Consider the following 25,847-nt stretch of genomic DNA (forward strand, 5'->3'; position numbering starts at 1 on the left):
TTTTGAAAAAAGCATTTAGCCATACTTAAAGCTTTAAGTGCTTTATTAAGACGGAACTAAAAATTTTGTATTGTTTTATTATCACAGGTTCTGTCTGAAAAGAGGTGGCATCATTTTAAACAGTGAAATCAAACTAACAAAATGTAATGACCAACCAGTGAGCAATACTGGATTCTGCAAAAACATAAACAACTTTTTAAAAAAAATCTAAATCTTATCTTAGCACAGTTAATGTATTAACTTATTTATGTGTGTATGCATGTATTTATTGATTTATTTAGTACTGTTAACATATCAGAGTTCTGAGTGAGTTTTTCTTAAGATAGGCAAAGGCCATTTATTGATTACATATAGGCTCTTAAATGTTTATTAAAAACTAAAAAGCATTAAAAAAAAAAAAACAACTTAGGCATTTATTGAGTCACTAAAATACTGTAGAGTACAGACCACATCAGCATGATTATAAGCATCCTCTGGTAAATTAACAACCAGATACTGATGTCTCTCACCATATGGACTTCAGGAGATGACTGGGGGATGATAAACTGTGACCTACTGGTTGGGTTCTCTCTGTTCTCATGTTTCTTACATGTTTGTCCCCTGACAGCCGGGTCCTAATGTTTTTTGAGCAACACACCATACTATGATGTTTTTACAATGATGGTTCTACTATGGAACCAGTTTGACATGTTCAGGTGTTCTTTGTGTGAAAACTCAGAGATTTCAGGTATCAGAAGGTGGTTTTCAACTTTCTTTGTTAACTTTCTGCTTCAACTTTAAACTAAATTTCCTTCACTCAGCCAGCCCTCTGGACTCCCAGTAAGCTGTGTTCCTATTGGCTGTCCAGGTGGCTGCTTGGTGTTATCAGGAACACCTGAGCAGCTCAGTGTCTTCCTGCTTTATTTAGCTGCAGACAAACATTTCCTCTGCTTCTCTTCACCACAGAACCGGGTTTAGCTCCATTGCTTCAGTTTGTTCTTTAGGCATTGGCTTGCAGCTTCCAGCAGTAAAATAGGCTTTAATGTGTTTCTTGGTGTGTTTTAGGGCTTTGTACCGGATAGTTGTCTTGGTAAATGTGGTTCTTTAGCCACAGTTAGGACATGGTGCTAATGTGTGCAGTGATTAGTGGATTTGGTGCAGCTGAGTTGTGTCTTTATCTTGGCTATAGTGAGTCTTTAGAGGTTTTTGGTCAGACACATTCTGTGTTCTTGTTTGAGAACCGATGTTGATTGTCCAGAAGGTAAGAGTTCCTGTCCTGATTCTCTGTTCTCAGAGGTTCTCTGGTAGGTTGCAGGAGACTTTAGCGTTTGGGTTGTGCTAGTTTGGTTTTTGTACGGTTTCATTTGGATGACTATCTTGAGGCCCCTCCATGTGGTTTAGTGAGGTTTTCTGGAACAGTTCTACAAAGCAACCTGCAGCAGAAGAGACTTTGAGAGTTTTTAGGAAGTTCTGGAGACCAGACTTTAGAGCAGCAGAAACATTTGCCAGCAGTTTGAGCAGGAGAAGGTGATCTTCAGAGTAGAAATGAGACGGAAACCTTCTTGACCCGTGTGGTGAGGTCCTGTACCAAGAGTTTGAGCAGGTTGTGAAGAATCTGTAATTCTTTGGTCTGAAAGCACAAGAAGAGTCGACTCATTAAAGGAGAAAACAGGAGATATTGTTGGTTCTTCTGTCACTCTGCAGTTTCCTTAGACTGAATATCAAGTTTATGTTTAAATGATTTACCATGTGAGCCCAAGAAGACTTCAATAAACTCCCTCCATCCCCTGGACACAACATATTTTATTACCATGTCAAATTTTTTTTTTTTTTTTTTTTTTTTTTTAATGTTTTTGAGTTTTAATCATAGTTTTAGCATAGTTTTTTTTTTCTCTTAGCTTGTTTAGTTTTGTCATCTGTGTAAAAGGTGCTAAACAAATAAAGTTGAATTGATAAACTGAATAATTGACTAACTAATGATTGTGACAACAGAAGTATTTTCATTGTGATTTAAGAGTTTATTTAATTTTTAAGGTTGGGGTTAAAATCTTGACAGAAAAAGAAGATTAAAGAAATAAACTACATTTAAAAAAGCAAATCAAAGGGGAAAAAATTTAATACCATAAAACTTTTAAAAAGGTTTATTATTAAAAAGCATTTTTTGGATGATTTTAAACAATTTTGTTTAATTTCATAATTACATGTAATGTATCTTGTTTAATTATCTAATTCAATATTTTGTCTGTTTAATATAGTTAAACATTAAATACAATTAAATTCTATTAAACAGACAAAATATTGAATTAGATAATTAAACAAGATACAATACATGTAATTATGAAATTAAACAAAATTTAATGTTTTTTTCTTTCCCAAACTTTAATTTTTTGATTAAATCTTGAAGTTTTTTCTTTTTAAATATTTCACCACTTTTTAATGTTTAATTTTCTTTTTAAATGCTTCATTGTATTTTCTGTTTAATTCCTATTTGAAGTTTTATTGTCTTTAAGATGTAATTTTCTAATTAAACATTTATTTTTTTAATTAAATATTTTGTATTTTTTTAAATGTTTAATATTCTTCTTGTTTAATTGTATTTTTTGAATGTTTAATTATCGAAAATATTTTATCTGTAATTTTGAACATTTGTATTTGAAAAATTCTGTTTAATTTCATAGCTACATGTATTGTATCTTGTTGAATTATCTAATTCAATATTTTGTCTGATTAATATAGTTAAACATTAAATACAATTAAATTCTATTAAACAGACAAAATATTGAGTTAGATAATTCAACAAGATACAATACATGTAACTATTAAATTAAACAGAATTTTTCAAATACAAATATTCAAAATCGTCACAAGTTTTAAGGCTTCTGTTAACCAGAAAGTTCAAACTAACAGAGAAGTACTGAGAAACTTTTAAAATTTCAGTCCTCAGACTGTCTGAAGGTTCAAATGAACAGAGAAGTACTGAGAAACTTTTAAAACTTCAGTCCTCAGACTGTCTGATGGTTCAAACTAACAGAGAACTACTCAAGAACTTCTAAGATTTCAGTCCTCAGACTGTCTAAAGGTTCAAACTAACAGAAGTACTGAGAAACTTTTAAGATTTCAGTCCTCAGAGTGTCTGAAGGTTCAAACTAACAGAGAACAACTCAAGAACTTCTAGAATTTCAGTCCTCCGACTGTCTGAAGGTTCAAACTAACAGAGAACTACTCAAGAACTTCTAAGATTTCAGTCCTTGGACTGTCTGAAGGTTCAATCTAACAGAGAACTACTGTGGGACTTAGAAAATTTCAGCCCTCAGACTGTGTGAAAGCTCAGGTCCTGAGGACTCGGGAGGTGTGGAGGCTTTGGAAAGTCTTGGAAGTGAGGGTTCCACCCTCCAGTACAAAGGCTGAAGCCCAACCTCCTGAGAAAAACGGTCTCGCCGAGACCCGAGTTAAAAAAAAACTCGAAAACGACAAAAAATAGATGATAAATGCGCAAAAAAAAGAAGAATTAGTATCTGAGCGAATAGCTCAGGGGGATAAGAGGATGGACTACCAAGCGGAGGGTCGCAGGTTCAAGACCCACCACCGGCAGTTTTCTTTCTTTGTCTTTGTCAGGATTTTGAGAAAATTTAAGAAGTGTCTGGTCTTGAACCAGCGACCTGCAGCTCCATAGGCAAATCCTTAACTCACTGAGCTACAGATCAGATGAAAAGAAATAAATTCGTCGTCCCTTTGACATCGTAGTTCGTGAAGTGACCACATGGGCAGGGCCAAGGCGGAGTCTGGGTGGAGTCAGGGCGGAGAGTAGGCGGGTAGGTGGGTGGCGGCCTCCCCCCTCTACTCCCCCACCACCCACCACACCTTCCCCCACCCGACGAGTTCTTCGAGTCTCCACGAGTTCTTCGAGTCTCCACAGATTTTCCCGAGTTTCTGGAGTTTCCAGGTCGGAGGCAGAACAAATTGTCATGAAGAGGTGTTGAAGTCGGCCAGGATGGACTGACTTTTTACAGCAACTAGAAGGACGACGACTAGAAGAGCAGGTCTTTAACCACCATCCATAAAATCCATGGAGTCGCTCCAGAGAAATGAAGGAGGGTCAACTTTTATCAACCTCCATCCAGATGTTCAACTTCATATCTTTACTTGGAGATTTTTAGCACCACAAACCTTTAGTATCACACTTTATTATCATTTATTAGGACTTTAATGGAATCCACCAGCAGATTTAGTTTTTGTTGAGAAACTTTATTCTTGTCGTCGTGGGACTGCAGTATTTAAAACTGTTCCTTCTATTTGACCTCATGTTTATTAGTTTTAGTGGAGAAAGTTATTTTAGTTGTCGATTAGTCTCTTAAAAAACAAATAATAAATTGGATTAGTCAAGAGGTTTAAATTTCTTACATTGTCATATTTTAAATATGACAAAAAATATAAAAATAAAGCGTCTTGAGACAATTTGACCTGTATTTGGCGTTATATAAATAAAATTGAATTAAAATTGTATGTATCTTGTAATGTTGGAGTAATTCAGCCATATATGTTGGAAAACACATTTTCTTTGACCATTAATCTGTTGATTGTTTCCTCCAGTAATTCATTTCTTGTTTTGGCTTAAAAAATGTCAAACCCAAATATATTTAGTTTACTGTCATAAAAACCAAAAAGATTTACATTCATGATGCAGGAATCAGGCAGTTTTTCACTTTTTATCTTAGTTTAGTCAGAAAGATAGTTAATAATGTGTGAATTGTTGCAGTTTGTGAGCCGTAAAAAGTTTTAATCTTTGGGGCCAAGTGTCAAAAACACTTAGAAACAAACATCAGCAAAGTACTCAAAGATTTGAACATCATTTGCATGACAAGGTCAAATTGAAGGACATTTATTTCCAACGTAAATGTGTGACATTCATCCTCTGGAGCTTTCTCTTCACATCGTCTTCCACCTGGACTGGTTTGGTCGGGAGCATGTGCAACAAACATTTGAAAAACTGCACTTTAACATCAATGAATGACACTGAAGTTTAATCTCTACATAAATGAGACTGAGTCTGGATGTGTTGCTCTTTCATTAACTCCTAAGTTTAGGGAAAGTTAAAACAAAAGAAGACAGTTCAGATAAGACTTGAGAATGAGCTTATTTTGAACAAACATCTCAGACTTTCAGCACCTCTAGCAAGATATTTTAACAACAAGCAACTCAAGAGATCCAGAAACTGGAGAGAGTTAGCTTTAGCTGAGCCAAAGAACATGTGGGACGCTAACCTAGCAAACATTTCAGACTTTTCTCTGTGAATTCTGAGAAATAATTTACTATTTAATGACAGAGCTACACATCTTAACTCAGTCTCATGAAAACAGACTCTAATTCAGTGTCATCCATCCATATTAAAGTGCAGTTACCCAAAATGTTTGTTGCATGAGCTCCAACAAAACCTGTCCAGGTAGAAGGCCACTTTGACAAACAGGAAGTGGACGATTCCAAGCAGATTTATAGAAGGGGGAACCGGACTGTACTAAGTGTGGTCCAGTATAGAGGGGTGTTTTGTGGGTTTTTAAGGCTGATAATGATTATTATTGAGACATTTGGAGTAGATATTCATTTGCAGTAAATGAAAGTATTTAAAATCTTGGAGATAAACTTACAAGAACACAAACTAACAGAAAACTCTGTTGATAGGTTTTTGTTTTGTTTACAGATGTTAAGTTAACCCTTAAACATCCTCACCAAGAAAAAGGCAATGAAAAAATTATTTCTTTATATTTCTTATCTCTTTGGGGCGCTAATAACAACAATCAATGGTTTCTTTATGAAGAGACCCAGCGATTTTTAAAATATTGACCTCTACCAAACGGTTGAGAAAAATTATTTTACCCTTTTAAATCTTTTTTTTTTACATTTCAAATGACACGTTTGTGTTCAGCAACTCCTTAGGCACCATAATATGTGAAAAGTATTACTTTACCTTTGAAAATCACAGCAAACAGAGGCCTCATGTGAGGAGTGATTTTGCTCGTGCAAACTTCCTGTGAGCAGACTAACTTGCTCTGCATGCTATTTCAAAACACAGTGACATCTACTGGACTTTTTTTTGTATAATGTACCTTAGAGTGGTACCTAATGAGGGGTAGAGATGGCTGAAACAGGTGGACTTAAGTAAAATATTTTTCAATAAGATTTAGTGTTCAAAAATGACATTTTTGGCGTTCTATGGCGTTTTTTTGCGCCAAAATTCGTGATGATTTTTTTTTTTTCAAAGAAAACCTTTCTGGAGTGTTTTTCACGGCCTCCTTTACATTACTTCATCATATGGCACGTTTTTACAACATGTTGAAAAATCGCATTTTTTTCCGACATAGTATACTATGGCGTTTTTTTGTGCCAAAATTCATGATGATTTTTTTTTTTAAAGAAAACCTTTCTGGAGTGTTTTTCACGGCCCACTTTACATTATTTCATCATATGGCATGTTTTTTACATGTTGAAAAATCGCATTTTTTTTCGACATAGTATACTATGGTGGTTTTTCTGCCAAAATTCATGATTTTTTTTTCAAAGGAAACCTTTCTGGAGTGTTTTTCACAGCCTGCTTTACATTATTTCATCATATGGCATGTTTTCACAACATGTTGAAAAATGACATTTTTCGACATAGTATACTATGGCGTTTTTTTGCACCAAAATTCATGTTGATTTTTCTTTCAAAGAAAACCTTTCTGGAGTGTTTTTCACGGCCTCCTTTACATTATTTCATCATATGGCACATTTTTACAACATGTTGAAAAATGACATTTTTTTTCAACTCAGCTGCGTGCCTTCGTCCACCCGGCCTCCGTTGACTCGTCCCGCCTGCCGTCTCTGGAGCTGAAGCTGGATTGGAACAGACCAAAGTACAGTCCAATCACGATGCCAGCTGCCTCTCAAAAGGCTCCTTCATCTGGCAGGTGGCGGCACTTCTTCTGAGGGGAAGCTGAGCTGGCCCGGCAGAACTTTGGAGATGTGTTCCAGTGGTTGGTGGATGTGTGGGGAGATAGAGAGGGACATTTGAATTGTTCAGAAAGGAAAACAGGGAACCCATTGGTAGTTTTAGTTTAGGGTGCTACTGCGGTGTGTTTTTGGGTTTTAAGAGGTGAACAGGAAGAGTTTTTTTCGTATTGATTATCTTTTACTTGGTTCCTGGTTGGAATGCCTATCAATGTCAACGTGAAGTTCACTTTTAGTTCTGTTTATTTATTTTTATTTTACTAACACCCATTTGCTTTTAACCCCCTCACGTTGTGTTGTTGTAAACTTACTCTTTCAAATAAATACTCGTCTAACCCTCTGAAAACCAGCGTTTGGACTGTTTTGGTGTTGCTCCTCACCTACTTCAGACAGCCGGGACATAAAAACGTTTTGTGGACTAAAGGCTATACTATGACGTTTTGTGAGCGACATGCTATACTATGACGTTTGTTGAACGACATGCTATACTATGACGTTTTTAGAGTGACATGCTACACTATGACATTTATTGGGCGACATGCTACACTATGACATTTCAAGAGCGACATGCTATACGATGACGTTTTTTGGACGACATGCTATACTATGACGTTTTTAGAGCAACATGCTGTACTATGACTTTTTAGAGTGACATGCTATACTGTGACGTTTCAAGAGCGACATGCTATACTATGACGTTTTTAGAGCAACATGCTGTAGTATGACGTTTTTAGAGTGACATGCTATACTGTGACGTTTCAAGAGCGACATGCTACACTATGACGTTTATTGAGCCACATGCTATACGATGACGTTTTTAGAGCGACATGCTATACTACGACGTTTTTAGAGTGACATGCTATACTATGACGTTTTTTTGGGCGACATGCTAAACTATGACGTTTTTTGAGCCACATGCTATACTATGACGTTTTTAGAGTGACATGCTATACGATGACGTTTTTAGAGCGACATGCTATACTACGACATTTTTAGAGTGACATGCTATACTACGACGTTTTTAGAGTGACATGCTATACTATGACGTTTTTTGGGCGACATGCTAAACTATGACGTTTTTGAGCCGCATGCTATACTATGACATTTTTAGAGTGACATGCTATAGTATGACGTTTCAAGAGCGACATGTTATATGATGATGTTTTTTGGATGACGTGCTATACTATGACGTTTTTTGGGCGACATGCTATACTATGACGTTTTTAGAGCGACATGCTATACTATGACGTTTTTAGAGCGACATGCTATACTATGACGTTTTTAGAGCAACATGCTATACTATGACGTTTTAAGAGCGACATGCTATACTATGATGTTCTTTGGACTACATGCTATATTATGACGTTTTTTGGACCAAAGGCTATACTATGACGTTTTTAGAGCGACATGCTATACTATGACATTTTTAGAGCGACATGCTATACTATGACGTCTTTAGATTGACATGCTATATTATGATGTTTCAAGAGCGACATGCTATACTATGAGGTTTTTTGGGCGACATGCTATATTATGACATTTTTTGAACCACATATCATACATGACAATTTTAGGCAACATCCTATCATTTTGCACTTTTTGAACCACATAATAATCAGTTGGGTTTTTTGCCAACATGCTATACTATGAACTACAGGCCATACTATGTTATTCTTCAAAAGTATACTATACTTTGACATTTTCTGAACTACATCCTACACTATGGCGTTATACACAGAGTGCTTTGGTTACATGTTGATTTATAATCTAGATTTTTTTTCTGTTTGTTTTTTGACGGGATTACCACAGACCTGACCGTGAACACTGTTGACACCCACCCGAGGGAGACGCTGCCTAAGATCTCATGGCTGCTTGGTCGTGGTCTTTCTGGTCCTGCTCCAGAACGCCTTCATCAACTACGTCTTCTTTTGAAGAGGCCCTCAGATGCTGCAATCTCTGACCTTAAGGAGGAACTGCCGCTTTCACTCTGTAATGAGACGGCGGTTATTTTAAAGACCCAGCTCCTGGCAGCTTTGAAAGAAATTTTAATATCCATCAAAACAGAACTACAGACAGTTAAATCTGAGCTGTCGGTCAGTATTTCAAACATCAAGTCCGACCCGGATGCCCTAAAGCACGCTGTGGGTGAAACGGAAACTTCACTCTCCACATCACCAACGACATCGTCACACTCCAAAGCAGAGCACCTGTCTGCTGAACTTTTAAAAGTGGACTATAAATGTGAAGAATGTTAGCAGCAGCAGACTGTGAGCAGCGGAACAGATGTGATCAGAAAGACGTCATTTTCTTTTTTCTTTTCTTTCTGGTTGACTTGATGATGTTGGAGCTGATTCTGATCTTTCAGGATAAAAAGCTGCTTTTCCTTCACAGACTTTTCAGGAAATTATTCTCTCAGGTTTTCTCTGCTATTTATATTTTTATTATCTGTGATTATTTCATAATTTCTTTATTGTAAAAATAAAGTTTGAGGCATAAAGACTAATTTAGTTATTTTAATCCTGAAATCTTTGATGTAGCAGAACTAAACTTCCATTTTCTTTGTTGTACTTCTGATACTAGAACTAAACGTGTCTTCAACACGGATCATCTGCTTTTAATGAATCAGCAGCAACATCACAACAACAAACGAGACAATTTTCAACAAATTAATTAAACTGATGTCATTTAAAACTATCAGAGTCTGTTTTAGTGTCAAATTAAAGCTGATTACTGACAACTAGAACATTAACATTACCGTTTTAATCACATTTAAGTTTCCTGAACATTACATTAATGTCAACCAGCCACAGTTTTATGAACTTAATGAACCACATTACAGGCACACAACACACTTCAGCTGTTTACATGAAACTCAACACATTAGCTTGATGCTACGTTAGCTTTAGTCAGGCTACGACTGAGCAGCTAGCTCGGTTAGCATCGCTAACATTAAAGCTAATATTTACTATGCTAACTTTCTTCTCTGGTCAACACACACTGAAACAAACTCCACCAACATCTGGAGTGCATGGCACACATTACATCTGACACTAAAGCTGCATATAAAGTGCATTAAAGCGGCACTGATACGAAAATAAACATTTATTTACCGAACTATTAGAGTCCTTTCAGTGTCTCCTGGTAGAATCAGCCGAAGGTAGAAAACTGGTTAAAACAAGCCAACGGGCAGGAAAACTGTCTGTGGAAAATGTTGTGCTGCTCCGCCGATAAATAAACCAACAGTTATTATATCAGAATTAATCCAAACAAGGAGAGCAAAGTCTGCTGCCGCCTCCATAGGACCTGTCAATCGTTCCAGACCGGACTGTCAATCAAGTACCCCCGCCCCCTGGCTTCGCAAAACTTTAACGCTCTATTAAAAAAAATCAATATTGATTTATTTTAAGATCGGCCACCTGATCTCTCATTTTGACCATGAAAACTCACCAAAAAAATGTATGTACAGTCTATGCACCGTACTCTGTTTGGCTCCACACTTGCTGATGACCACTTCCGGTCTCAGAAAATGAAAAAACGGACTTTTTTTTTGTTTGTCTCTTACTGATTTTACTTTCTTGTTATTCTAAATATAAAACGAAAATCAAAGCATTTTTAAAAAATCGTATATCCCTTTTTGATCATGAAAACGAAAAACTTCTTGTATTTCAATTTTAATTTTTGTATTTTAAAACGAAAATCAAATAACCACTTGTTTTTTGTTTGTCAATACCCGTTTCAGAACGGAAAATCCAATCACCAGATCCGTACACTGACCGTTAAATCCAGAACCTGTTGCTGTTTGTTTTTGTGGCACAACTTGTCACATCTGCGCAGTCAGTTATGAGAGTTGAGCAAAAATAACTTTTTTCCCAAGTTTGTAGGCAAGTTTTTAATATTAAAACTATTCTGTATGTTTTGTATTATTGTGACGTGCAATTAAGTGTGGTTCAGAAAATATCCCTCTTTAACTTCTGCTTTGTGATTGTTTTTGATAATTTGAGCACAAAAATGAAACCTTTTATGATGGGTTCATGTTTCCTTCATATTTCAACTCACCCGTAATCAGACAATATTTGATCTGCTTTTCCGGTATTGCAGATTCTAAATGTCAGGATGAGAAATAAGAGTAATTATTTCAGGATTTTATTTTTAATAGTGCAACACTGTCATTTAAACATGGATTCAAATTTCAATGTATTGTTTGTTTGTTTTTTAATTATCTTTGGAAAATATCAGGCTAAAATTTCATAGATATCTTAATACATATCTATAGTTTATGATAATAAAAATGGCTCCATTGGAAGTCTGCACTTGATCTATTTAATCTTTTCTTTTCATGCTTAAGTCTTATGAAATCAATAAAAATGTGCAAGTTTCAATTTGTAGTTTTCCATCTGACAGAATCAACAAAGAAGCAAACACTGTTTCTTTATGTAGTGTATATGCTTTTCTTTTTCTCAAATAAAACAAACAAAAAAACAAAAACTGGACCCTAGCCGAAAAATACTTTTCAACAGCTTTTAATAAAATCGCTCCCATATTTGGATAAAAGAACATTTATTCACTGATGACATTTGTTAAATAGTTTCGAAATGTGCACAATTGTCTGTGACTCAGACAATGTTCTAGACAGTTCACAGTTATGATTCCATTTATGCTCATGTTACACACCTGAATAAATTTAGAGTAGCTTTGATGATATGAATCCTTCATACCAACGATACAGTTACAGACTTCATATGCACATCAGATCAGATTTTCTTTCAGAAGCTCAAAATGCATTTGGTCGAAGTGACAAAGCAGTTAACAATACATTGCAACTGTACAATAAATACTATAATACATATCTATAATTATTTATTTTTTATTTATATATATATATATATATATATATATATATATATATATATATATATATATATATATATATATATATATATATATATATATGCATAGAATTTTATATATATTATAATAATAAACATTCACAGCAGGCCTATTACTACTGAATGACTTACTTGAGAAGACTTCAAGATGAACTGAAAGTTGATTTGTTGATATTTTTCATTAGTTTCACTGCAGTAAATCATAGATTCACAAGTCAGAACTTGTATACTTAAAGTCAGTGCTGTCCTTGTAGAACCACCTCCAGGTTCAACACAAAAAGGACTTGAAACTTCACATGAAGCTGTTCTGGACTTTGCTCCTCACAAAACACAAACGTAGCCAGTCCTTTACTTTGAACCGTGATCATACACTAGTCCCTGAGTCATGCTCATATTCATCAGGTCTGTCAAGTTAGGCATGTCAACAACGGTGAGTGAAGCTGGAATTTCTTGTGGCATTAAACTGTCAGCAGCCGTCCATGTTCCCTCTTTGCAGCAGCACACAGCTGAGCAACTTTTGGAGCGTTGATGTGAAACCAGTCGGCCTTGAAACAGGCCTAAAGAGAAAAAGAGGGAAACAGTTTCTTTAGCTATTAGGCTTCATCAGTGACTAGCAGGTACAGTACAGAAACTGCAGCACAACTCCTCTCAAAGACATAAACTAGCTACTTACAGTGTTGGTGTGATGAGGGGTGTCTTTGTGTCTTTCAGATCCTCCACAGATCCATTTGTCCTCGCCCTCTGCTCCTCTGCAATCTGGTCCCAGATCTCAGTGTTGACCCACAGGGCTCCGGGTAGGGTGAGGCTGGCTCGGGTGCAGGTAATCCAGCGGCACAAGGGGCAGGAGACGGTGTAAATGACGCCCTCCAGCTTGGACATTTTTTCCAGGCAAGGGGCGCAGAAGGTGTGGTTGCAGTGGAGGACCCGTGGGATCCGGTGGCTGCGCGAGTACTCGTAGCAGCACACAACACACTCGAGCTCCTCATTTTGTAACATGGTGATTTCAGCAGAGTGGAAGAGTCCTGGTGATTTATCAGAAGCCTGCAATATAACGTGACAGAAATAGTTTAGTGAAATAGATAAGAAATACTTTTTAAAAGTAACTGCCCTGCAATAACATCATCATAAAGCACATTAGTATTAACTACACACCTAAGAGCCATGTTAAGACACTTACTTGGTTGCAGGATTGAGACTGCTTTGTTACTCCAAGTGAAGCCTCTGCTGCTCTGTGAGGTCTGCCGTCACCTCGTCAAGCTCAGCACTCTTAAAAGCACACTTTCCTGACGCAGTCACATGGGGAGTTGCACCTTTCCAAAGAAGGTTTGCCTTCAGGCGTTCTCTGGAATTCCACTGTTTGGCTTGTGCACAGTCGGTTCAGGAAGTAATGAATCCACATCTGCATTTCTTATGTAGATAAGAATTATAACCTTTGTGGGCCAGACTGATGATTCAAATCGCATTTTCCTTGGAAGTAAATAAAACATAATCTCTTGTCATTGAGTGAGACTGAAGCAGGGTTTTATTAAAGGCCCTGCCAAGCAGGGTAATTTATTTGCATTTACTATGAAAACATACAATGTCACACAAGATTAACTGAAGCATGGAGATTTGGGCATTTGCTGTATAATCACAGAAACACACTCCCATCATCATCAGTTTGTCTTTTTTTTAAGATGGTGCCAAGAAGAGCAATAGACAGGAGAATCTTCCGCTTTCCGACCGTTTTTCTGTTGAAACATTAGATACACAGTAGAACCAACTTTACTAAATGCAATGCACAAGAGTAAATCAACTGCAATTATGTGAGCCGGAGCTGCCCCCATGTTTGACTGTACTGTCCTGTTTAGCAAACAGACTTTTCCTTAGAACCATGGCAGCCAAGCCAGCTGTTTCTATAAATAAAGAGAACAAAAAAACACAAAAGAAAAAAATTATCAAAAAGAAAATGTAATATACAGAAACAAAATGTTGGTTCTCGTCATGTGTCTGCTTATTTCGACCTATATAGACTGGAACTATACTGGTCAGCTAAGCCAATTTCAAAAAAGGTACTGGTCTCTGTTTACTTCTGTGCAGACATTGCTTGGCTCATGAGTTGACTCGAGAGAACATCTGGACTCAGATCAGACTCCGTTTCAGAGACTGATATACCTAATTTGCATTTTATTCATATGTAAGAAGAAAAACAGGTATTAATACACCCATCAGTACTCTGTTGAAGGCAGACTACTTATGTAGCATCATCAGTTGCATGCACTGATGCAGAAAATAGACCCTACCGATGAGATAAAGCAGTACTGACAATTAAATGAGGCGTAATTTGTGCCACATAGTTGTGTACTAATTTTCACTTTTTGTGTATTGCTGTTGTACATTGGCTTATCGTTTGATCCCGATTACCAAAGAGCTCTCTGATCTTACATAGGTCATCAATCACATGATAAATTTTAAATGATTTAGAGCGCTTTCCAATGAGACTCAGCTTGTGCTAAAAATACAAAGATGTATTCTTGGCACCTATTAAAAAAAATAAATTAAAAAAATGGCCTGACAGTCTTGGACATTTATCTTGTATACAAATGGGTCACGTGAACTTTCATGTTTTGTGGCGTCTATAATCTGTGTGACTAACTGCTGCATTTCATGTGGAAAACCATCTCTTTGAGCCAGATATTCTTACATATGCAAACTGCTCAACACTGTATACCACCTGGGACGGGAAATTCCAAGAGCAAAACTGGTTTTTGATTGGCCATTGCAGATTATGAAACCTGATGCCCTGAAGCTCTCTCATGGAAATACATGAGTAACGTTGTTACAGGAGAAAAATGGTGCTGATTATTTGTCCTCAGTAAAGCAGATTTCCGGTGTGACAGGCCCATCAGTATGTGGCAACAAACTATGACCTTTTTGCAGTCCACAGTTCTATACTTTTTCACAACCCATGAGCCAAGTTTGCTCCTACGACTGATATAAACCACTGAAGCACTGAAGATTGATCACAACCGTTTTAATAAACCCCTCCAATTCCCCAGCCCTACATCCACTCCCATCCACCACCCCACCTCCTCCTCTCAGTCCTTCGTGGGTGGGTGGTCTTTGAGTTTCTGTCTTCCAAAGTCCATGGTGGTAGTAGGTGTGGTGGTGGTCGTGGAGGGGTTTAACCCAGGACTGAACATCCCTCCCCCACATAGTGTATTTGTAGAATGTGGAGTCCACTAGCTGGCTCACCGGGGGTGGGGGGTGGGGTGGGAGTGTTGCCCTACCACACCGGCTCCTCTCACTCCTGGGCTATGCTCCTCAGCACGTACTTGACCGTGTAGGCAAACGCCGCAAAGCCTACAATCACAAACAAATTGGCTAGAGCCCCTCCTAGAAGTCCATGGTTACGGTTGGCCTGCTGCAGGCCCGGGGCGGGGTTGGCTCGCCCCAGGGGGACAGGACCTCCGTTGAGGGCTGGGAGGCCATAGTGGGCGTGTTGAGGGTCACCGTCAGGCACCACATCAGGTAAGGGGAGGGGCTGAGTGCGAGCGCTTAATTCCTCCTGTGCCTTTTGCTTCTGCTTCATCTCCTGGTGGAGAAAAGAGATCACAGAGTATTAGGTCAAAAGAGAGGAGAAATTCCTGAACAGCTTCACCTACTTCCAAGCAGCATAGTCCCTGATGAAGGCCACAAGACTAAATTTGTTGCTCAAAGTGTTACCAGAGTTGTACTCTCTTCAAAATATCAGACCAACCATATGAAAAAGGAGTGATCTCCTCACACTTACATCGACTACATCAGGAAACAGCTCACAGAACACTTTGTCTTTGAGGTTGAAGGCCAGGCTTTGGGCTGACAGCTGTCTTTTCTGGAAAAATAACAAAAAGCACATTAAATATTTGAGGCATCACAAGTGGTGAGGTTCTGCATCTGTGACACTTTTTTTAATCTCACCGTGTAGTCAGAGGTCTCGATGCTGCCTAGGGTGGGTCCTTTTTCCACCATGAAGCTGAGCAAACCTGTGAGGATGGTAGAGACGGACCACGCAGGGTTCCATGTATCCGGATGAAAATCTGTGATGGACAAACATAACCTGCAGGGACACAGAAAACGTTTCAGTAGAGTTCTTAAAAAGCAATGCAAATCGTTGAATGAATAGCAATTCTCAAGTTGAATTAATTTGAGAAATCAGGAACTGTATCCTTACCTTGTGTTGCACTTAAATCTCCCATTTGGTGTTATCATATAGATACTTGGCGGTTTAAAAGGAAACTCCCGAGGAAATATAAGTTTTCCATGATAATATCCTCCTGAGAAGCAGGTATGATATCACAAGAGAAAGAGCAAGAATTTAGACCGTGTGACTCAGTAAGGTGAGTTCACTGGTGCCACCTTTGTGATGATCAGGAGGTATTAACTTGTCTAAACTTGCTCATTAACAGATTCATAGGTGTTTATTAACTGTCAGGATGTTTTACCTTCATATGGAGTTTTCTCAGGACCTCTGACTACATAGTGCCTAAAGAAGACAAAAAAGATTTCCATTAGTGACGTTTTTACAGATTTAAAAAAATGACACAACAATACACATAAAGAATTCATTCAAACTCCACTCACTGGTTTACAGCTGTGCTTTTTTCATTGGTCTTAACTTTTTTTCAGGCACAGTCACAGTGACTGGGTAGTTAAGATTTCTATTAAATGACTACAAAATATAAGATATCGACTTTTCTGCTCTAGATACAGGTATGTATATCACTGTTTGAGACATGGAAAACTTCTAAACCAAAAATGTACACATTTACTCTGTGTATACGTATATATGGCATTGATAACCATTCGAAACATGACTGCTTAGTTTGCAACATTTGCTGCCACCTTGGCACAAATCACGATCTCAACAAGACTAATGTGCCCAAATAAAGAGTAAAATAAAAGCTGTCTATAAACTGAATCATCTGTCTCTTTTATTTTTTTAAAGCAATTAAATATAACGTAAGTGTAGAACAGACACATAAGGTCGAGAATGAGGGTAGCAACCACCACAGCCAAATACACGAATACAGTAAACTACACAGAGAATTATTGTCCAAGGTTAAAAACAATAAGAAGAGAAAATACAACCTCATCAGTATTCATTTCTTGTAAGTAACACTCATATTTCTCATCCTTGCCATGCTGTAGACAGGTGATGTAAGTCATCTTTTCCCTGAAAGTCTAGACAGTTGCAACACCGTCGTCTCACTGTTAACAGGACATGTTCTCCTCTTTCTTAAAAAGGCTAAATATGTGAACAATAACAAAATAAGAGGGCACAATCCACTACTGCTCCACCCTAGCAATATTCACTGAGCAGACAGATAATCCCTCAGGCATGGCCAAACCAGGCCCCATCCCTCCCTCGGCAGCTGTCAAGCCTTTTAGTACTTCAGTCTCAATATTAATGAGTAGGTTTATATCTATTTAGAAAGAAGTAGCTTACTGCTTCCATTCTCTTAGTCAAGCTTAATGCATACTACTTATAATCTGTAGTCAAAACACTTGCCTCTTATGGTTCACCTTTATTTGGTATCAGTATGATAAGGCTGATAAAGCGCTACCTCCATCCGCAAAAAGACAAAATACCTCAATGACTTCACAAGAATTCCAAAGAAATTACTGAATCAAAAGGTAAGTGGATGATGAGGTAAAACATAGATTAGGCACAAAAATACAATGGCTAATATGTTATATTTATTTAAATATTAAAACATATACTGTATACTACATATACTGAGTGCTTTTCTTGTTTATGAAGGTATAGGCATAATTAAGGGATAGCATGCATATGCATGAACATGTTAATAAAAAATCTGCTTGGCACAAATCACAACAGGAAAATAGAAAGGAAGAAATCACGATGGTAACATGACAGCTTTTATAAGGTATCATATCCTTGTTAATAAACAACTACACAATGCAATTGTAATTTTCCTTAGAACAGGAAGAATTGCCAGGCTATAAACTATGATTTTTACTACTAGTTTTATTTATTTTATTCACGTGTGAAGTGATATACACACACATCTCAGTGTTTTTTGTGATGTCCTCTACTGGTATGTAGTATATTGATTTGGTTTTACAAGTCAATACTTTTTAGAAATCAGTCACCCCTCACAAGTGGTTACTGAGGATATCCAAAAACAACACAATGTTTGGAGTTTTTATTTGGGCTACTTTCTGACAAAGAAATTGCCTGAGGACACAGCTGACAGTGTGTGCTGTCAACACTAAATCTGGAAAGACGTGTAATTGTTGAATTCTTTTGTGTAAAAATTCAGTGCAGTGGGTAGTACTCAGAGCGTCAAAGACAGCTATCTTCAAACATGGGCATATATAATTAGAACTGTGCCGACAGCTAAATGCCGCTAGAGATATGTTAAAAATATTTATTAAATAAGAAAAAAAAGTTATCATTTGTAAAAAGAATCAATCTTGTAAAAAAAGGGTCCTAAAATGTTTAGATATCCACTATTTTATCAAAAAATGCATATATTAGATGGAATGAGAGAGAGAGAGAGAGAGAGAGAGAGAGAGAGAGAGAGAGAGAGAGAGAGAGAGAAAAGTTGTTTTTGCAAAAATGTGACCTGTTTTCAAGCAGTGAAAATAACTCCACTAATAACACAAAACAGTCCAAGTTAGAGTGCTAGAACTGTGGATATTTCCTAGTGATGGTATCTGATGATAAATCCTGCCAGACCAGAGCCCTTACCATTCTAGGATGTTGGAGGGGAGAGGTTCTGCACAGATGTAAGGCACAGGGTCTTTCTTTATCCTGAGGTAATCCTGCTTAAGTCGCTGAGTGGCTGTAGTCGGAGCTCTCTTATTCCCGTTGTTGTTCATCTGAAGATTGAAAAGGGATCAAAAGGGAAATACTGAAATTACCACTATCAGGATATATTCCCTCACAATACTAGGTTAAAGCATATCCTTCTGTTACTGCGAACATTTCAGCTCTGCAAATATTCCACTTGGACATAAACTCAACAGCGTGCGTGATGCTGTGGATCTTTAACACACTCAAACTATGTGCGCTGCTTCTTTTGAGATGACATTTGGTAAATTTTCAAAAGAAAGAGAAATACAGCATATTACACATTATTGAGCTTTGGAGAATGTATTTTTCATTGTACCGATAATTGCCTCTTCAATTACAAAGCAGTCATGATGTATCAATGTCGGTAAACTACAGTTAAAGACAACATATTGTGGTTTTATCACACTGGCTGGTGGGATGCTAAAATTGTGAAACAACAACTGGAAAATGTAACTGCAGCTTCAGAGCAGGTCAGAAAACTGTGTCCGCAGCTGGTACTGTAACCTGACTGTCAGCTGAAGGTGACTGCTTGGTAGAGACTTTAGTTGTTATTTATTTATTTTTTTTAATTATGGTAACCGGAGTCATCTTACACAGTGTTGCTGGTATGTAGTGACCATAACAGATTTTATTCTCAAGCAAAACTGCTGACAACAAGTTCTGCGGACTATTTAGATTACACAGTGCACAAGAATCCTAAATCAGCACATAACTCAATTTTGACATGACAGTTTGGTAAGTTATTAGTGCAATTAAAACAAAACACATAAAATTAAACATGTTTTTCTACAAAAATTAAATAAATAAATAAAATGCCGATTTACAATAGCTGTGTCTTTTCTTAAAAAGATCACCAGTAAAGAAAGTAAAATTAGATAACAAATAAACACTATTCCAAATAAATAAAAATTCATTAAGGTGTGTTAGAATATTAAGTGTCTAACTTAATTTTAATGCATCAAGTAATGAACTCATCTTACGTTTTGCACTGAAGTTGTCAAATTAATGCAGTAAGAATCCCCAAATTTAATACGATTGAATCATATCTCTCACTGTACTAATATGGCACTGCAACTTCTGTTTTGTTTGTTTATTTTTACATTTCAGCTTCTTCTTTCACATTCATCTATATTCTATTCAACATGCCCAAATGCTTCTGATTTTGTTTAGTCTTCATTTTCTTCAACATCATCTGTAAAACATTTTGAATTGTGTGATAGTACTTAATGTACAATACCATGCCATTCCAATACAATATATAAACCTTGCTCTCCTCTCCATTGAACTATGTTCCACCTACTTCATGTATATAAAGTGGAAAACACCCTGTATTTATTTTTTTAAACTCTATTTATCTGTATCATCAGGTCCTGCAGAGTTTGCACTTAACATTTGGGTAACTTTAAACATGCTCTTTTCCATATATCTAAAGCTGCACACAGCAGTTAAGGACTATTTATTTCTTTAACCTGTTGCCCTTATTTACATGCATGAGTGTTTTGTGTAAGCAAAGAAACCGGAGTCAAAATCCTTAATCATTATAGTGTGCCTAACATGTACTTGACCAATAAAGCTGATTCTGAAAAAGTAAACATGTAAACAACAGTGGACTTCAAGTATTAAGTCTTAAAATGGAAACACGTAATGTGCTAATGGTTTGAATGTACTTTCAATTGTCTGTCCATCTGTCAGTCCAGTTGACACAAAAGTATAAAACTGCACCACTACCTGCCGACACACTGCCCCGTGGATAACAGCTGACATGTAAAGAGCTGTGCGTGGGCAGTAACAGCGTCGAAATGAAGCCAGTTTCACTTCCTCATAAACAGGACGCTACTTAACGCAACTTATGTAGCTCAGGCTAATCCGCTACTTAGCAAGCTAAGCTAATGTTAAATCTCCGGCTACCTGAACAGATCGATAAGTTCGGACAGTTGCTCAACCTCACACTGGAAACAAACATCACAAACAAACGGCACTATAGCATTACATCACATGTGGCCCGGAGGCTTTGAAAAAAACACTATCAGTTCAGCCAGCTAACTTGGATAAAGGTAGCAGGAGCTAACTTGGATAAAGCTAGCAGGTACAGCCGGTTACAAGTCCAGTCTGTTTGTTCAGTGCTTAGTATCTACTGTAGCTAAACACAGTTAGCAGTGGCCTACGGGAGCTAACGTTATCTGTTAGCTCCCGTAGGCCACTGCTAACTGTGTTTAGCTAGCTAGTGTTAGCAGAGGCTAGCACGAATAGTACTGTTACTAACGAGAGTTGAACCCGACATCTCTCACATTTCTTAACCAGAGGACGTGTAGAAGAGACGTACCTCTCCAGAGACCCCAGTGGAAATGGGTATTCGTGGCTGGACACGAAATAAGGTTGTTGTTTCTGTTGTCAAACCCCAAACCGATAAGACGATGACACCAACGTAGCTTTAGCTATCGCCAGCAGGAGGAAACATTACGCTTCCGCGTTTCTTCTTCATCCGTGTTACAGCTGCTGAAAATGACTCGGAGAGGACTTTACTGTCACCAGCTGATCCGGAATAATATGTCCCATTCTAATCAGTTAAAAAGACCCATACTATTTAAAAATATAACCTAAAAAGGGCGTTTTTCTTGAGAAGCATCGTAACCATACTTACATTTGTTCAATAACCAAGTGATGTTTAACGCACTACAAAGCCGTCTGCGTCAAAGGTGAGGATCTTTATTCTCTACTCCAACTTGGTGCTTTATGTTGCTGCATAAATTTTCTTGTAGCTTTAATAGTCAGGTAGAGTTTAAAAAAAGACAAAGATTGAGACGCACAAAAACATTCCACAAGAGCTCTCTGACTTAATTCTATTTATTTTATTCCTGACACCAGCTCCAAAACAGTTTCTAAATCATTTCTTAAGAGATTTGCAGTTGACAAAATAAATCTATGGCTAAACACTAAAGGGCTACTTTGCTGATTTTAAACACTGAGTTTAGTTTACTCATCACAGAGAGTATGATCAAGAATAAGAAAACATTTACATACTGTCTAATAAATAAACTGATTTACCATCATCACTGGGGTTACTTTGACTTCACCCTGGAGTTCACAAAATTCAGAGGACATAGAGTGGAAGCAAATGTAGGATCCAGTCCTTTGAGAACTTGATCGTTGCTGATATTTCAATTTTGAAGATGCTTTTTGTGTTATGTGTCTTTATTGTCAATTTAGGTCTCCACATCATCTGACATGATGACTCTGCAGCCAATACACTGCGGTTAACAAAACTGGAATCAGGTCAACTGAAATAACACCAGTGTAACATTTTGAAATAATTAATATCTATTATTCAGACATATTTACAAAGACAAATGAGAACAGCTGAAAGTCTGTTATAAAACAGTTTTTACTAGTGCCTGCTGGGGTTTGACCATTTGCTTATCCCACCCAGCATCAAAATGTCTTTTTTAATAGCTTCTCTTTTAATTCCAAAGTGACTGAAGCGTGTTCAGATGAAGTGGTGGTTGGCAGTAGTCACGATGGTTTCTTGTAGCGGCTGAACTGTATGCTCCTTCTCCTCAACTTCTCGGGCTGGAGAGACGCGAGGACAGAAAACTCGCGAAAGACATCAACACAGGAGATGTTACCTGCAACAGGGGATACTGGAGTCAAAGGGTTTGTCCCGCTGCGGTGCACCATAGAGGCTGACCAGTCTGGCTTTTTAAATACAAGACATGAAGGAGAGAAGCCAGCAAACATTGCAATCTAAAAACTCACATCCCAATAGTCAGGAAAAGAGAGCAGATGAGCCTTTATGAACCCATTAAAGAGCAAAGTCCCCAAAGCATAGCCTCACAATGTATCGTCCTGTATCGTTTCCAGGGGTGCAAAACAGATCAAAATAAAATCTGTGTACTCTCCTGTGTAGATTCTCAGTCATCCTGATCACACCAAACCTTAAACCTCCAGTAAAAAGTAACTAGACCTCTCTTTTTTAAAAAATTTCAAATGTTTCACCTTCCTTAAGTTAATGACTAATGATTTATTATCAGATGAAGACTCACAGGCCTCGACGTGTGAACGAAGACAAAAAACGGTTCAACCTAATAATAAAACACCCACACACAAGCTGAGTAATGTTTTCTACGCAGGCTAACGCAGCGAGGCCTGCACAGACCTATATGTAGAGGAGACTAAACAACACAAATGCATGGTTCAACACATGAGAACCAGCACCTCTGGACAAGATTTACTCAGTCTCCAAACAGAGGAGGAGGTTTACGACAATAATCAATCACTAACAATGCAGTCTTGAGACCTCGCCCCAGAAAGTTTCACAACCATGAACATTTTGTGTTATCCCCCGACATCTTTCAGTTTCACAACAATTTACTCCTCCTCATGTCAGTCTTGGGTTATCAACCATGTGAGTTGTGTGTTGCAATATATAACTTCCCCATCTGTGAGTTAGAACTGAGTTAGCCTCTTAAATAAGAGCTGTAATGTCTTAAAAAGGCAAAAAAAAAAAAAAAAGGACAAGTCCAGTTGCTTTTTAATGTAGCCACCGGAACAATATTTATACTCTACTAAATGAGAATCTTTAATAGCTTGTAGCAAATGAGGCGCTAACAGGGAAGTAGTAGTGAGCATCCTGCCATTTTCACTCCTGTTACCCTGGCTCAGACACATTTCCTAATGGAAAATGTTTTACGCTTACCTACACCTTGTAACTTACCAACTCTCACTTAATATTTGTTGATTTAAGTAAACTACATTTTTTTAAAACTACATAAATACTCCATCACTGCTGTCCTCGGACATCCTTTATGAAGACAATGTCCCTGCTCGGAAGACTTACTTCGAAATAGCTTATTTACGGAAAAGAGAGGCAAAAGATTCACACAGCTCCAAATATCTTCCCAGAAAGCACGTTCAACAAACAGGGAGACAGACCGAGACAGCTTGAAGATCACCCACAACCACCAGAGCAGAGAGAATCACAGTATCACACTAGTCTCCCAGGATGCTTCACTCACTCTATCCCGAACATCCTTGGGTTTAACTCTCCCGCTGCCCGTGGCAACCCCTGTGGTAACAGAAGCAATGATACGTCAGTCAGTGTTTATTTACTCAAGTGGACATGGGTTGTTTGCCTTTGGTGTAAGTTGAGGAATTAAGACATTTCTGGCATGTGGGAAAACATTGTTCGGTGACGGTGTAGTGATGCTTGTGAGGTCGCATAAATGTTTAACACACTGGAGACACTGAATTATTCAAGGCACAGTGTTGCTGCTGCAGGCTGGAAGCTGAAGCACTGTTCAATACCCATAAGACTCTAAAGTGATCTTTAAATAGAGCGCTGGCAGTCTGGAGGCGTTCACATGTTCACCTCACTTATAATTAACATAAAATTAACCATTTTATTGCTTTGAATAAGCCAAGTGCTGCCCAAAGGTTTGTCAATCACCAACACACCAGGTCAGGTTGTACAAAATAGCATTCTCCCAACATCTGAGAATGTGTAAATACAACTTGATATCTATAGTTTAAAACCATTATCATTTTATGAACTGATCATTTACAACAATTGGTTCCTGTAAACTGCAATGTTGGGAGAATGTTACACAGAAGAGACGAGACAGGGAGAAGTAATGAGAGCAACAAGCAGGAAGCAGGGTTAGTTCATCAAGACTTTCTCAGTTTTATTGTATGCATTTTGTTTGTTTTCCCTTAGTGCTTCTAAAGACAAGGAAGAAAGTATTCCAAAGATATCCAAATGTCAGTAAACAGAAGAAACACCTCCAAGTAGTTCAGAACTGTGGTACAGTTCTGTCTGACAGGTTGTTTTTTTGGAAGATAATAAAAAGACAAACATAAAACAGACCAGACAGTCAGGATCTGTGATAGAATGCTGAGAGGCAGGCAGTTGGCATCGAGTTAAAATACACAAGTGTACTATTTACAGCATGTTTGCTTTGAACAGCACCTTTAACCACTCTTAAGTCAATACACACAATGGACACAACATTTAATACTTCCGCGAGGGCGACGGTCCTGAACAGTTTGGTCACAGTAGCTTCACATCAACCCCTAGACTGGTTCTACTTAGAGTACACTGAACTATTGCATCTATCAGGTAAGTCACATCTCTGTAACCACTTTTGAACATGTGAGTACACCAACAGTGTTTCTACCACTCTGTCACTTCAGAAAGGATGGTAAGACTATGCTGTTATCTACTCTGAACAATTTCAGCTTTAAAAAAGAAAAACAAACAAAAAAAAGATGTTATACAACAGTGTGAGACACTTTCCCTTTAAAAAAGTCTTTGGCAGGGGAAAATAAAACTACAACATTAAAAAAAATAATTGAAATCACTGTTGACAGAAATGAAGAAGTCACCACAGATTTGTTCTGCAGATGGAAGAATGGCACAGAGGTGCAAAAAGGAAGAAACTTCTGACACCAGACGGGCCATGTTGGTACATGCTTATTCCACAGGACTGCACTGCACAATGTGATTAAACAATAGAAAAATATTTCATCATGCTCAGAATGCAAACAATATTGAACTTCCCAAGAACAATTCGGGCAAAGCATACAGGGAATTCTGTTAGCACTGACCAGCGAGGGAAGCCAGATACACAAGTCCTTTGACCACGCAAGTGTTTAAACTGTTAGAAAGAAATGTGCTCCATAATCCCACCATAGATACTGTAAGATGGATGAGTATTTACAGGAAAACTCAATTCACTCATCTTCTGTAAATGACAGTGAACAGAAGAATTCTGCGAAGGTGAGATGTAAATCCAGTTTTTTTCTACTCCCTCACTGCACTGCATGACTTGCTGCTCTGGTTTGTCTGCACATGACCTTTACAACTGAGCAAGTTCTCCACCAATACATCACTTCAAGTTCATCATTTATTCACTGTACCTACAGTAGCCTGCAAAATCTAACAAACAGTGAGATGTTTGATAGCCAACAATGTACTCATAGCAATCTAAGGCCATTCCAAAGTGAAAACAAAAGCTATACATCTTTTATGAGTGCTATTACATGATGCCATCTAAAGACTTCTGTCATAAATTCCAGGTAATGCTTTTAGATTAAAATGACAATCATTAACAGAAATGCAGATCAAAAACTGCATCCAAGAATGCATTGCACTGATCCTCTGGGGG

At 37.7% G+C, this 25,847-nt stretch overlaps 2 protein-coding genes and 1 long non-coding RNA gene across 7 annotated transcripts in view; all 3 read right to left on the reverse strand.

The window, feature by feature from the left end:
• Positions 1–4,842: 4,842 nt before the first annotated feature.
• LOC129349006 (uncharacterized) lies at positions 4,843–11,874 on the reverse strand. Its single transcript, XR_008601788.1, has 2 exons — positions 11,017–11,874; positions 4,843–8,947 (listed from the first exon to the last, which is right to left on the reverse strand). It is a non-coding gene; the product is annotated as an uncharacterized LOC129349006 (long non-coding RNA).
• Position 11,875: 1 nt separating this feature from the next.
• Positions 11,876–21,169, reverse strand: ube2j2 (ubiquitin-conjugating enzyme E2, J2 (UBC6 homolog, yeast)). Its single transcript, XM_023298004.3, has 9 exons — positions 21,011–21,169; positions 18,583–18,713; positions 16,310–16,350; positions 16,039–16,141; positions 15,786–15,924; positions 15,619–15,699; positions 13,024–15,420; positions 12,520–12,887; positions 11,876–12,403 (listed from the first exon to the last, which is right to left on the reverse strand). Exons 2-7 carry the CDS (start codon positions 18,711–18,713, stop codon positions 15,130–15,132), a joined length of 786 nt encoding a protein of 261 aa, XP_023153772.2. The 5' UTR covers positions 21,011–21,169; the 3' UTR covers positions 11,876–12,403; positions 12,520–12,887; positions 13,024–15,129.
• Positions 21,170–21,515: 346 nt separating this feature from the next.
• The window catches only part of LOC111587883 (arf-GAP with coiled-coil, ANK repeat and PH domain-containing protein 3-like), a 75,786-nt gene continuing 71,454 nt past the window's right edge, over positions 21,516–25,847 (reverse strand). For 3 of the 5 annotated variants that reach the window (XM_055010931.1, XM_023298009.3, XM_055010928.1), the window contains exons 25-26: positions 23,700–23,749; positions 21,516–22,310 (exon numbers count right to left, since the gene is read on the reverse strand). In XM_055010931.1, coding sequence (XP_054866906.1) covers positions 22,242–22,310; positions 23,700–23,749 — 119 coding nt within the window. In that variant the 3' untranslated portion in view covers positions 21,516–22,241. The remainder of the gene's footprint in view (positions 22,311–23,699; positions 23,750–25,847) is intronic. The other 2 variants (XM_055010930.1, XM_055010929.1) reach the window with 1 other exon arrangement.

Source organism: Amphiprion ocellaris, chromosome 5, assembly GCF_022539595.1.
Source record: "Amphiprion ocellaris isolate individual 3 ecotype Okinawa chromosome 5, ASM2253959v1, whole genome shotgun sequence".
Lineage (NCBI taxonomy): Eukaryota > Metazoa > Chordata > Actinopteri > Pomacentridae > Amphiprion > Amphiprion ocellaris.